General features: G+C 39.5%; 1 protein-coding gene across 1 annotated transcript; it reads right to left on the minus strand.

Moving 5' to 3' along the window:
- Nucleotides 1-328: 328 nt before the first annotated feature.
- MS3_00003818 (uncharacterized protein) lies at nt 329-14,278 on the minus strand. Its single transcript, XM_012944248.3, has 4 exons — nt 14,216-14,278; nt 13,852-14,180; nt 8,617-8,757; nt 329-858 (listed from the first exon to the last, which is right to left on the minus strand). Exons 2-4 carry the CDS (start codon nt 14,011-14,013, stop codon nt 784-786), a joined length of 378 nt encoding a protein of 125 aa, XP_012799702.1. The 5' UTR covers nt 14,014-14,180; nt 14,216-14,278; the 3' UTR covers nt 329-783.
- Nucleotides 14,279-15,097: the final 819 nt, after the last annotated feature.

Below are 15,097 nucleotides of genomic sequence, written 5' to 3' on the forward strand. Positions count from 1 at the left end.
TCAATCAAAAACTTAATAATCTCCACAACCCCTATACTAGTAATTAACATGTGCTCACTAGTGACTAGCTTCGTGAGGGAATTCTCGGAGTTCTAGTGAGAAGCCGCTCGCGGGATCGTGGATGCGCACTGCTGAGGAGTCCCGCAATAGGACGAAACGGCCGTCCAGTGCTTCCAGGTTTTCAATTGTGATGGTCTAACATCAATCAGTTCATGATCTCAATCAAAAACTTCCAAGAAAAAAAGTTAAAAATAATCTACACCAATATAGTATAGAGGTATAGAGAAAAATCACCGAAAAACGCACACAAAACTTATTTGACGCTGTACTAATTATGAAAATTTATAAATACGTTTATATATTTGTATGCAGAAACCTTATATCAAAAAAATCAAGTTGTCTGAAAAACATTGAAATACAATATTAAAACAGTAGAAAGACGTATTTTGACTACTTTTAGGTTAAAATGATTAAATCAAAATTAGAAATATAATTTACATTGTAACCAGAAACCGAACGACAATCGAAATTCTAGCTTTATAAAGATGAAATTAGTTACAAATTTTTATTGGTTTCAAGTTTTGTAAGCTGGGTAAGTTCATAGTTTAAACCTAATTGAAAACATCCACTCTTCCCAAAGAATAGAGTTCATTATTTAGCGTTATATTTTTTTATACTAAACATCCCTATAAGACTGAAAAAAAAGTATGGTTATAAGGTGATCTAATTTATTCCAATTAACTAATGAATTGGTTACAAAGTTAAAAGAAATCATACAGAGTTTTATAACCATGTATTTCCTCCCCATCTTTCTCGATAAGTCAATTCACCACAATCATATTCTTGGAACCGGCGTTTCTATTAGGAAAAACAAAAGTCAAATAACCATATGGTATTGAATCAAATACAATATAAGCATGTGAAAACTAATAATAGTTTAGAACAATCTAAAAGTTCTTTATAACAATTTATACTGGATTATTGTTTAAACTTTAATTAAAAAGAACAATACTAGTTTCCCTCCTACATTACGGTTACAGTGACAGAGAATAAATACACACAACGACGTGAAATATATAAAATCAATAATCCTATGAATTATTACTGTCTCATTTTTCGATTGCCGCATGCGTGTACTTAATTATTAATGGTCTCTCCATTTGAGAGTAAGATTAGGTGATTAAAACAACATTACATTTGTTTGGTTAGACAATAAGTTACTAAAATATTCAAGAGTACTGGGATGTTTAGCTCAAGCAGATCTTACCATATTTAGATTACCTAGCAACATATTCCACATAACACTAAGTGACTTACGCAGCTGTCAGTCATACACAACGTAGAACCTGATATACTAGTCGACTTAAGTTGCAACACCACATGGGAACTGCAAGATAAAATTATCAAGATAAATCGCAGAGTACTAAAAGTGATAACCAGTATCAGTGTGGTGTGTGCTACTTATATCGACATAAGTAGTATATGACGTTATTCGTGGACAGAATGTCTGGAAGCGGAGAGACAAGAGGATCGAACAGTAAAGAATGGGAACAGAATGCAATTTGTATGAAAATGCAAGAACAATGAACTCTGAGTCATTATGAGACAATCGATGGACATTTTGCAAATTACGTATTTACTATTTGATTGTTAGATTTTATTAACAAGTCCTGTAATTTTGTGTCAAATACATTCGGTTGTCCCCACCTGTGTTCTGTTCACTACATCAATAGTGGTAGAAAATAATCGGGACAAAAAAATGTGGAATGTCGGGATTCGAGAACGAAAGGAAGATAAAATCAGAATGCACCTGCACCATTATGGACGATTCTGAGCCATGTCACCCAGTCTCTAACGACTGGTTACGATAATTGCGTGGACCTCAATCAGGTAATCTACACTTACCTACATGACTTAATCCAACGATCAGCGACTTCACTATTTTATGCCATCCCTTGTTTTGAGCGCCACTAGCTTTCTCCCAGCCTACTCCTACACCAGACATCACGCGCCAAGGTAAAGGGTGATTGGATATAAGTAACATATGTCCCAACCGCTTCAGTGGATAAAGATTTACTACCTCATCAGCCAATTTTCTATCTCCCGCAAGTCCCTTATGCCTAACTTTAGCACTGCTCACTCTGAAGTCTCAAAATACACGAGCAATGGTTTGAAGACACCTATGATCGAGTACCAGTAACCTATGAATATCCTCTCTTCCTAATGGCTATTTTCGACACCTATAAAATAGAACAGAGTAAACTACTGAACGGTAAACTCTTCCTTTGATTCGGTAGACGAACGGCTTGCCTAAACCACGGGTTATACAAGTTGGTTAAAGTCAAAAGAACTTTTCGGATTTGTGTTGAGAATTTGTCAGACACCAGTACATCAGATCTGATAAGATTTGCAAGATAAGTGAAGTGGTTAGCGCACTCAACTACTTCACTTTCTATTACTAACTGAAGTGTTGAAGTCCTGAAGAAATATTTTATATTTAATGCGAACGAATCTCATCCCAAACATGCTGGCACTATTGCTTAGGGTGGTTAGGAAACTCTACACTTTGTCAGCGTTTTCACCGAATAGAATCGTGTCATCTGAGTATTGCGAGTCGATGAGTGAATTTCAGGTTACGAGGCCAACCTCCAAAAAAGTTAGACGAGTGTTGTCTTTAAAGAGATGTCTATGAAGAAGTCAGATATAAATAAAGTGGACAACCCTGGTGAAATGCTAAGGCGGTCACAAGAATAGTTAAATTTTATTAGAAATACTAAAATCTCTTCAGGAACGATAACTGCCCGCACATTTGAAGTTGACAATTCTGATGACAGTTCGCTATAAGCTCTTACTAAACCTGCAGTGTTCGGGTAAAGAGCCTGTGTAAGATTGATGTACTTCCTCGGGAAACCTTTTAAAAACAACCATTGCCACAAAAACTAATGATCAACAGGGGCGAACGCTACTTTAAGATCAAGGAATACAATTATAGTTCAGAGTCGGAAAGCATATCTGGGTTCTAAAACTTGAGGAAGAGTGAAGATCTGGTCTACATACTCACGTCCAGGTCTGAAACCAGATTTTATTCCCCAAGTTTTCTCTTCACGGGCCTTAGTTAACAGTTGAGTTATTACAGAGATTATTATTCTGGACACTATATTAATCAGGCCGATTCCTCTGTGGTTGTCGCAAGAGGAATTTTGTCCTTTCTAATAAACTAAGACGATCAGCAATCCAGACTAGTCAAGTGGAATCATGTCCAGTTCCCGAATTCTATGATTTCTGTCAGTCTTACTGCTTAAACTGGACCCCATCCTTAGAACTCACCAGCACAATTACATCTGCACTTACAGTTCTACCTTGCTCCGGGTTGCCTATGGTCTTTTCAGCCACACTAAGAGTTAGAGGCTTGCGTTAACTTACCATTTAGGTTGTTTGGAAATATTGGGCAAACAGAGTGTAGTTGGAGCTCAACTGAACTGTTGCTTGAAATTTTTTAGCTATCAGTCTAATCTCCCGGATCGAGAGTGAATAGTGGTCACATCGTTTTACAAAATAGTTCCCCTAACAGATGGATTTTTAACACCTGTTTCCTTAATGAGTCTGAATAGTTGTCTACAGTTATCTATTCCCCCTATCTTTTCCATCTCTTTTGCTTTCGCTACTACCACTGCTCGTAGTTACTGCGTGATTTCTTATAAATCTAATAAGTTGTCCATCTTGCGGGCCGCCATGTTGGACGATGTCTTTCCTTGTGCTTAAAGCTGATGCCTGTTCGAAATAAACGGTTATCTGGGCACAGTTGCAGTAGTCGGTCGCCACTATCTATCGATGAGCTACGATACTGTGAGACCCGCACAGATGCCTTTCAGTCTGATTCAGACCACTTAAATGGACATTAAAATCACCCTCTGTCGTTACTACATCTAAGCACTTAGCTACTGGAAGGTGGAAAGTTTTCTATAAAATTTGTCTTTCGCTTTATTTGAGCTGCATTGAATGAGACCGTATGGAGGGGGCTGGACGAAAAAGTGGTGATATATGTCCCTATCTTTCTGATTTGTAACTGTCCCGTTTAATCGGACAGCACACAAGTGATTGTCTATCATAATACTGTTTAAGAGAACCTATTTTGCTTTTGAACTTAGTGCTATACCACAAGAAGTAGATGTCGAGCTCCCAGGTACATAGAGGACCAACTGAGTTGGTCCTTTATACTGACTAGGTGAGGTCAAGTGAACAACCGGACTTCTAACTTACATGGATGTTTGGGAGACACGACGCATATCGATGGTGAGAGATGCCAAAGTCCTGGTTAAGGAAGCCTGTTGTTCAATTTGACATAAGATCCAAACAGTGGAAGTAGTGAATAGCAGAAGTTTTGGAATTTCAGTAGTTCCGTGTAATTAGATTCTTTAAATAAGTCACAACACAATAATACGTGTATAACAGTGATGCTGTTTGAGTGGATACAAGTACAAAATAAACGAAATATAGAAAGATACATCAATAATGTACTTTTCAAACAACACAGCCAGCACTCTTTACCAATATTTCAGAATCAAACGGTAGAACGACGAGTACTTAAATAGCTAAATATGGACTATTTACTTGTTAGGAAAAACGGATGTTTCTATTAAGATAAGTGATTATACCCCTAAAAAGATAAATTAACGCAACCAACTCGTAGCCCAATCAAAAAGAGGGAATAAACTTCGCTGGATATATAGACAACTCCGCCTGGAGTCCCTCCGGGGGCTACTGCCGGTCCCAAGCCCGGATAAAGAAGGAGGGTTGGACATGGGGTTAGCGTCCCCATCCCGTAGAAAACTAACTCGCTAAAAAAACGCTAACCAGAAAAAATTATTCAAACCTTTTAAACACTGCCCTGGGAGTCAGAAGGTTTTCATTTAGAAGAATTATGACGCCTCATGATGAAAGCCGAATTCCTTCCGAAGTTTCGAGGCCGATGCCCCTTCTGACAACCAGAGCGACCATTTATTTAGGTACATGGAATGTTTGTACAATGTGGGACACCGGGAGAGCCTTCCAAATTGCTGCAGAAATGAGAAGATACAACCTAGAGGTACTTGGGATCAGTGAAACACATTGGACACAAGTTGGACAACAACGACTAACTACAGGAGAGCTCCCGTTATACTCCGGCCATGAAGAAGAAAATGCACCACATACACAAGGAGTTGCATTGATGCTGTCCAAACAAGCGCAAAATGCGCTTATAGGATGGGAATCTCATGGACCAAGGATCATCAAAGCCTCGTTCAAAACAAAAAAAGAGGGTATTTCAATGAACATCATCCAATGCTATGCGCCTACCAACGACTACAATGAAGACGCTAAAGATCAATTCTACAATAGGCTGCAGTCAATCGTCGAGAAATGCCCAACAAAGGACCTGACCATTCTGATGGGAGATTTCAACGCCAAGGTTGGAACGGACAACACTGGATATGAAGACATCATGGGACAACACGGACTGGGAGAAAGAAACGAAAATGGTGAGAGATTTGCAAATCTATGTGCCTTCAATAAGCTGGTCATAGGCGGCACCATATTCCCACATAAACGCATACACAAAACCACATGGACTTCACCGGATCACTCTACACAAAACCAAATCGACCATATTTGCATCAACAAAACGTTCAGGAGGACTATAGAGGACGTGAGAACCAAGAGAGGAGCTGATATAGCATCAGATCATCACTTGCTGGTCGCCAAGATGAAATTGAAACTCAAGAAGCACTGGACAACGGGGCGGACAATATCACAAAAGTTCAATACGGCCTTTCTTCAAAATACTAACAAACTCAACGAATTCAAGATAGTCCTCAGCAATAAGTTCCAGGCCTTTCATGATCTACTCAATGGAGAAGGAACTACTATGGAGGGCAACTGGAAGGGGGTCAAAAAGCAATCACTTCAACATGCCATGAGGTTCTGTGCCACAAGAAGCACCATCACAAGGAATAAATCACTGTTGATACACTGGATAAGATTCAAGAAAGGAGGAACAAGAAAGCAGCAATCAATACCAGTCGAACAAGAGCAGAAAAAGCCAAGGCACAAGCTGAATACACAGAAGTAAACAAACAAGTGAAGAGGAGCATCAGAACTGACAAACGTAAATATGTGGAAGATTTAGCAACGACGGCGGAATAGGCTGCAAGAGAAGGAAACATGAGACAATTGTATGACATGACAAAGAAACTCTCTGGAAATCGCCGCAAACCAGAACGACCAGTGGAAAGCAAAGAAGGCAAGGTAATCACCAACATTGAAGAGCAACAAAATAGGTGGGTAGAACACTTCAAAGAACTCTTGAATCGACTAGCTCCACTGAACCCATCCAACATCGAAGCAGCACCCACGGACCTCCCAATCAATGTTGGCCCACCAACAATTGAAGAAATCAGCATGGCCATCAGACAAATCAAGAGTGGCAAAGCAGCAGGACCGGACAAGTGTGATAACTACAGGGGCATCACTCTTCTCTCAATACCGGGAAAAGTCTTCAACAGGGTATTGTTAAACAGGATGAAGGACTGCGTAGACGCCCAACTTCGTGACCAACAGGCAGGATTCCGTAAGGATAGATCGTGTACAGACCAAATCGCAACTCTACGGATCATTGTGGAACAATCAATTGAATGGAATTCATCACTCTACATCAACTTCATTGACTACAAAAGGCATTTGATAGCGTGAACAGAACAACACTATGGAAACTTCTTCGACACTACGGCGTGCCTCAAAAGATAGTCAATATCATACCGAACTCATATGATGGATTACACTGCAAAATTGTGCATGAACGACAGTTGACAAAGTCGTTCGAAGTGAAGACCGGTGTTAGGCAAGGTTGCTTACTCTCACCCTTTCTCTTTCTCCTGGTGATCGACTGGATCATGAAGACGTCAACGTCTGAAGTGAAGCGCGGGATACAATGGACGTCTAAGATGCAGTTGGATGATCTAGACTTCGCAGATGATCTGGCCCTTCTATCCCAAACGCAACAACAGATGCAGGAGAAGACGAACAGTGTGGCAGCAGCCTCAGCAGCAATAGGTCTCAATATACACAAAGGGAAAAGCAGGATTATCCGATACAACACAGAGTGCACCAATCCGATCACAATTGACGGAGAAGATTTGGAAGATGTAAAAACCTTTACGTATTTGGGCAGCATCATTGATGAACAGGGTGGATTTGATGCAGATGTGAAGGCGCGGATCGGCAAAGCAAGAGCAGCATATTTACAACTGAGGAACATCTGGAACTCAAAGCAACTGTCAACCAACACCAAGGTCAGGATTTTCAATACAAATGTCAAGACAGTTCTACTGTATGGGGCAGAAACCTGGAGAACTACGAAAGCCATCATCCAGAAAATACAAGTGTTTATTAACAATTGTCTACGCAAAATACTTCAGATCCATTGGCCGGACACTATAAGCAACAACGTACTGTGGGAGAGAACAAACCAGATCCCAGCGGAGGAAGAAATCAGGAAGAAGCGCTGGAAGTGGATAGGACACACATTGAGGAAAGCACCCAACTGCGTCACAAGACAAGCCCTCACATGGAATCCTCAAGGCGAAAGGAAAAGAGGAAGACCAAAGAACACATTACGCCGAGAAATGGAGATAGACATGAGAAAAATGAACAAGAATTGGATGGAACTAGAAAAGAAGGCCCAGGACAGAGTGGGTTGGAGAATGCTGGTCAGCGGCCTATGCTCCATTGGGAGTAACAGGCGTAAGTAAGTAAGTAAGGAGATATAGACAGTTATAGTATAGGAGTTGGTCATGGGAACAGGAGAAATATTAGGAAGTGTCGACGGAATTTGGTCGTGAACAAGATGGTCACGGGCTCTGTTAGAGGTATGAGGGCGATTGATACTTCTCGGTTTCTCGCACTGTAAAACGATAGTTGCTCTTCATGTCTGAAAAGAAAACTGAATTAGTCGTGATCTTAGCATGCTAAAAGCAAAACCATTAAGCCTAAAGGGCAACTGCACCAGACTGATCAAATAAACTTTTGGTGTTTAGCCTGTGAAAAGTAGGCTCCCATACTTTGAAGGTTTTTCAGCCAGGGGTGGGAATCCGTGAAACAGTTTTAGAGTCAACCCTTTATAACCCATTTCCTCCGTTTTGAGTAGATAAAATGGCCTTAAATATTAGTGGTTTGAGAGAAACACCTTAGTACCAACGAGAAGCGGATTACGCTCATATGATTTTGAGATGGTGGAAAATCTTCTCCACACCTGATAACGCTACACCCCAGTACAGTCAGCAGTAAGCAATCGCCATCCGACCTCAAGTCGCTGCTTTTAGTCTTACGGTTCTCCGACCGAACTCTCTGTCGTGATAGGACCCACAGGAATAATCGTTTCAGGTCAACCTAGCTCGATTGAGCCATTGCGATAGGCAAGCCTGAACACTACATCAATGTAGGTATCAGCTACAATCGGGATATAACTGCACCAGAAAATGATTAAAGTGAAAAAAACATTCGAACAATTTAGACGCACTAGAAAGAAAAAACGAAGGACGATAAAAAATACGAAAATACTGATTCCGGTGTTCACCATACCTTAAGCCTTCCTTTTATTACCATCGCTAGACACCCTACGCCTAAAACTCCAAGGGCGATTAGTCCCAATTTGGGGGATGGACGTAAATATTCTGCATATGTAACCTGGGCTGAAAAATGGTGTTGCAATGCAGGATCGTGCTGAAAAATATGACAAACGTAGGAGAAAATAAAATCAATAAAGCCTAACAAACTTCATACAATAAGTTATGCTACATGATATCTTAAAGATAACTGCCTTAAGTGAATATCATCCCTACAAAAGTACTTACGGTGAAAAATCTCGAATATCTTGAAAGTGAATAAGAAAAGTTGCCAACCCAAACCTGAAACCCTACTTTTCCATTTTTTTCAGTTCGAACATCTATAAATATCTTCTTAAAAATAAATTATAAACTGATGGTGTCAAACACCGCAAAACACAACTCTTAATAGAATGCTTGAAAGTTTAAATATGAGTTAAAAAAACCCATAACAACAGGTTGAAACTAAAATTCCAAAATATGTAACTACCTTTGAGTGGTAATTTCAATCAATAATACTACGTGATATGTCAAAAGTTTAGGGTTCTGAAGGCGTGTAGTATAGCACTTACTACATATACTCCCATCACTAAACAACGAACATAGATTAACGCTGTGTCTCACATCATATTTACAAACATTGGTCCTATGAAACAAATTAAAGGCGATCTCAATATTAAACACAAAAATATTTGTTCTAACACGTGATGAATTATGGAGACTTAATTACTCGATCTACAAAGTTTTTATTTTGTAATAGTTTTTGCTCAGTATGTAGTCAGCATCCTAAGTAGTAATAGACTCATTTTTAACCACACGTCCATATTTTACTGTTTTCTTTCCATTAATAAACACAACCAAACGATTTTAAATATGGTTATCTGTAAAACAGAAGCACTTAGTAAATGAATAAAATGAAGTTGATTTTATCAGTATAGTCCTCAAAGTATGGAGACAGTTCGCGCTGCTACTCAGCGTCATGTAAAAAGTAAGGATGATTTAACCAAGCAACATTAATTTACTTATTTCATAGACTTTATTGCAACAGATTGAGCTGCAGCTAGGAATATAGGACCTATGAATCTTAATTTAGCTGTTGATAAATCTCATATAACGCTTCAAATCAAGTTGGAAATTTTCGGAATTAAATGTAAAATTAGGTCAGTGGACAACATTTTATAAATACACACCGAAGTGGTAGCGAATACCAATCTATCTTGATGGAAGTCAGTAAAGAATGAGGTACCCCAAGGGAGAACTTCATATCCCCTCCTATTTTTTTGACCTACCGGTGTTCATAGACCCATTCATATTAATGTTTGCACATATTAAAAACCAGGAGCAGTGAATGAATGGATCAATCATATTTCTTTATGAAAATCTATTCTTACACTATAGCTAATAACAGTTCGTAACGAAGGCCCTTACAATTCTATAAATAAATAGTTTCCTTACTGGCCAGAAACTGGCTTAAGGTTGTCCATATACCAATACTTCCACTAGCAAACCATAACAACGACGATAAGATATTGTTACAAGTCAGATCAAACGCACCAGTTGGCTAGACAATTAATTACACTTGGGAGAGGGTACAAATAAATGTGTTGTAACCTGAATCAACCACAAAATATTTTGATCTCTTCCTACAATTTTACTATAGGATCTAATATCATACTAGAGTATCGTAGGACGAAAGAATATTTCGGCGCCAGTCTCTCATTAGAGACGAAATCTTAAGGAAGTTCAAAAGCCTGTAACAAATCGTTTATGCATAGAAGTTTGTTTATTTTGCACTGGGTAATGAACTGCTGTAATTCTCTACAAAACCAGCTACTTTAGCCATATGTTGGTGATTTAAGTCGAGAATATATCTCTATAGCACTAAAAACTCTAAACATTAACATAGACCACTTTTATTCGAACTTTATTACGGAGGACCAAAGGTAAAAACCTTGCATGTTTTAAACAAAATACGTGAAAGCATGCATGTGATGAAGCGCTGAACGAGTCACATTAGCCCCCTTGTGAACTCCTCTCAAACAGGACGAGATGTCTGAAGCATGTTTAAGTAGGAACTCAGCATAGAAGTTAACAAACGCAAGTAGATAAGTACGAGAAAGGTTTAAACGGAACCCAGAACTAACCAGGTAAGAAGTGAAGGCACTGAGTCCTATGCGCGGAACGAAAGGATTTTGCACTACACTGCAAATTATATATCATTTAACGATAAGAAATGACCATTAAGTGATACTCAAAATAATCCTTAAGCCATAAGTCTTAATACATGACTAAACTTCAAGATAATTGATTCTCTACTGGAGTTAGAAACGTAGCATGAATCTCCAGTATTCCATCGAAACTAATGACCCCTAAGTGCAGACCGTGGACATCCAATGAAGAATAAGAGACGAACTATGTATATCCTTACAGCTCTTAACCCACATATGTCATATCATTTGGTGATCTGATGTTTACATTATTCAATATTGTCTCTTTCATCAAAATTCCCGAGTACCAACTTCAAGATCCTTCTTGGTTGGGTCTCGCCTCCAACCCATTTACCGAGTTTTATTACTCTCGTGATATGTACACCTGAAACCTCTTCAGGCAGTACATTTCCGATGACATATTCCATTAACTCCAGATCGTATGTGTCTTTTAGCAGAGTAATTGTCTTCCGACTCCTCTAGATCCCAAATAATTAAACTAGGAACGGGTTTAACTTTGAATGTCGTTAAACATTTTCCTAGAACTTACAGTTCCAGGTAGGGGTTTTGATAGCGACTTGCACTTGCACAATGTATCGCGAAACCGACACATTGACTTGGAACATGATACGTCATTGCTGAACCTTGTCCTCACACACCACTGTGAGGGTGTCATCGACATTCAGCACCTTGCCCCGCTAGCGAATAGTGACCATGTCGTACTTTAAGTTTCGGACACATGGTATACAATTTGTATCTGCTTCACCCCATCCCAATATCTGGGGAGCCAATATTCCGGCAATCATAGACTGTGCTATTTCGACTGACTGGTCGATCGGTGAGGATGAGTCGATCGAATACGAATGGAGTACGTTTAAGGCTACATTCGAGGCCGTAACATCACCGTTTATCCCAAGGTCAACACGTAAGCTATCACATTGCCCTCCATGGATTAATAAGGAAACATGAAGGCTGTTGAAGCTTAGGAAACACTTCTGGGACTTATTCTTGTCAACAGGACAAAAATCATTTAAGTGTGAACACCAAAATATCCGGAATATATGTAAAAAGATCATAGACAGATGCCGTACTATTTACTAAAGACAGTTGGCATATGATAGCCCTACTTGTCTGAAACGATTGTTTTCGCACGTTAAACGGCGAACAAAACGTAGCGGTATTCCCCCGTTACTGTTACACGAAAATCCAGATTTACTAGTTCAATCAGATCTGGCGAAAGCTGAGACTTTTTCAAACTATTTTAGCAAAGTCTACTCTACGTGTATTGTTACAAATACTTGTCCCAATCACACCGAGATACCAGGCATAGGATCTGTACATGTGACTGAGAAAACTGTTTTTCTATTGATCAATAACATCAAACCATGTAAGATATGGGACCCTGATGGGTTACATCCACGACTGCTGTCATCTTTTGCGGACATTATTTCAAGACCTCTCGAAACGCTCTTCAACATGTCCCTTTCACTCGCTTAACTCCCTAGAAATTGGAAAGATGATATAGTCAGTCCTATATTTAAGGATAGTCAGAGACAGATAGTATCTTACAGGTCTGTCAGTCTAACCGGCATAGTCGTTAAGTTACTTGGAAAGATAATTCGGGTTAAGTTACTAAGTCACATAGATCCACACAATCTGTTGACTCTGAAGCAGCATGGGTTTTACAAAAAGCATTCATGCTTGACTAACTTATTGCGAGAGAGGATTAGACAGCAACCCTAGACAATAGTCTGTCTGTTGATGTGATATTCATAGACTTCAGCAAAGCGTTTGACAAGATTTCACACTTAGATCTCATGCAGAAGCTCTCGAGCTCGGGAATAACAGGTGCTGTACAGGAGTGTATAGGAAACTTATTATGTGACCGCAGGCAGATAGTGAGGGTCGGTGGAACGCTATCCGAATAGAGACCGGCCAAAAGTGGTGTACCCCAAGGGCACCGTCTTAGGCCTCACTACTTTTTCTTCTCTACATTAATGAATTACCGCGATTGTTTAGGTCGTCGACGCTATTGCTTGCGGATGATGTCAAAATCTGGAGAACAATAAGAAGTAAGGTTGATCACTTTGATCTCCAAGCTGACCTAGACGAATTAGCTAGATGGGCTCGAGCTTGGGGCTTGGAGGTTAATTCTAGGAAGAGTGTGCTCATGCACATCGGTCACGGTAATAATTACCGTTATACTATCGACGGCACATCTTTTCCATGCGTTCAAGAACATAAAGACTTAGCAGCAATAGTAAGTCACTTACAAACAATTAAGCATTGAAACGCAGCTGTTGTCAAAGGTTTTCGTGCATTATGGTCACTTCGCCGAGCATTCAAATGCTTTGACATGGAAATGTTTCAAATTTTGTATCCCACCTATACAAGACGACAATTGGAGTACTGTATCCAAGCAGCTGACTCATGTTTGACTAAGGATACTAACTCAATTGAGCGTATTCAGCGTGTGAGAATGAAACTAGAGAAGGGTCTTACGATGAGCACTTAAAACGTCTAAACTTTTTCTCTTTGTCGTATCGTAGGACGCGAGGTGACCTTATACTGGCATTTCGTATCTTTAGTTACGACTTGGGTGTTAATATATCTGCTCTTTTTTTCTCCCTCCAGACCAATAATCTCCGAAGTAATAGCAAGAAGGTTCACAAACCGCGATCTAATAAACTTAATGTGGGGTTCTGTTGTTCTCATCGATTGGTCAATGACTGGAACGCCTTACCCAAACAAGTGGTACCAGCCCCATTGGTGAACATTTTCAAGGAGAAACTGGATTTTCACTGGTGGGTAAACTGTTAGAATTAACATAGGTTCACCAACCTACAATCCTCATTACTGAAGACTACATGAATATACACCATCCGGTCAACACTAGGCTTATAACCTACTCATATTCGGCAGTAAAAAAGAAACACAAAAAACTTCGAAGACTACAAAAATTGAGGAGGTAACGCTTAATATTATCATAATACAAAAATGTTTACCAAATGACCCATTGGGGGGTTGAATGGATTTGTATATCGTTTCCTGTACTCAGCCTTCATTGCATCCCTCATTTTCGCTCTCTGTTTTATGGCAGCTTGCTCTTCTGGGGTTTCGTAAAAAGTATTCCATGGGTCGAAAACAGAATTATTGCTTTTGGCCATCAGCGTAACGCACGACTGAAAGTACCACAAAAGCGAAACTCAAACTTCAAACATTGCTTGGTACAATTAACGAATTATGTATCCTTTCGGACTTGTGTTTGGGTAGTTACAAGCATTCTTACATATTAATACTTAAGATTATTGGTATACATAACACCTGAAATAATCTTTAATGTTAATGTAACTAAAGTAAAAGTCCAACCTTCTTTTAAAAGACTCAGCAGAATATCCCGTCACTATTTCTTATAGAAGAGGGCTCCATAACTTACTAATTTTAACCAAAAAGAAGACTGCACAGGAAACACATAGAGAACCATGATGCTATAGAACATCAGCATCGCAATATTGCCACCTCATAAACATGGTTAATGTCAGTAGTATATGATAATAAAGTTCATTTATTTGGTTTCCTACCTAGTAGGGCTTGCAGAATAAGCTGTAGAGGTGGTGAGGTTGTCATGTGCACGAAAAGTTCCCTAACTATATAAGCTGTCGAGACGGTAGCATACGATTCTGAGACATGTGAACTAGTGCTCTGTAGAACGAAGTGTTAACTGTAAGATATTGAATTTGCTGTAGCATATTACAATCCGAAGTGTGTAATGAGTGGCTTTCCGCTAAGGAAACTCAAATCCTGGTACGATAGGGGTAAAATCCCTATAGTAGGTGACTTAAATGCACTACAATTTTCCTAGCTTTATTCCGGCACACTGGGGATTCTACCATATATGACCTACAAAACTCCTCCTATCCCTTGAACAATCTTTGCACTGAAGATGCTACAGGTATTCGGGGTTTGAAAACTCTTTGACTAGTAACATCTAGTATGAATCGTACCCACCAAGTGAAATCAAAAGACAAAAGCGAGTAGGTTCGAAGATATATTTGATAGGCTATCAATATATCGAGGATAGTCTGATCTAATCTAGCTAGCGATTGCGGGGCTTGTTGAGCACGGCGTTCCCACTCGTAATCTGGTGCGGGTGCATGACCGGGCGCCTTCAGCTAGGTGAGTCCATTAAGACTAATGTGGTCAGCATCCAATGTCGAAGACTTACTGAGCTGTTTATTTTGGGGATCTATT

This window comes from Schistosoma haematobium, chromosome ZW, assembly GCF_000699445.3.
Source record: "Schistosoma haematobium chromosome ZW, whole genome shotgun sequence".
NCBI lineage: Eukaryota > Metazoa > Platyhelminthes > Trematoda > Strigeidida > Schistosomatidae > Schistosoma > Schistosoma haematobium.

What these genes read in the sequence shown, in the direction of transcription:
- MS3_00003818 (XM_012944248.3), bottom strand. Translation starts at nt 14,013, where the DNA reads ATGGCCAAAAGCAATAATTCTGTTTTCGACCCATGGAATACTTTTTAC. An exon ending in ACCCCCCAATGGGTCATTTG is followed by an intron (nt 8,758 to 13,851) that starts GTAAACATTTTT and finishes CATATTTTTCAG; the next exon opens with CACGATCCTGCATTGCAACA. An exon ending in TAATAAAAGGAAGGCTTAAG is followed by an intron (nt 859 to 8,616) that starts GTATGGTGAACA and finishes TTTTCCTAATAG; the next exon opens with AAACGCCGGTTCCAAGAATA.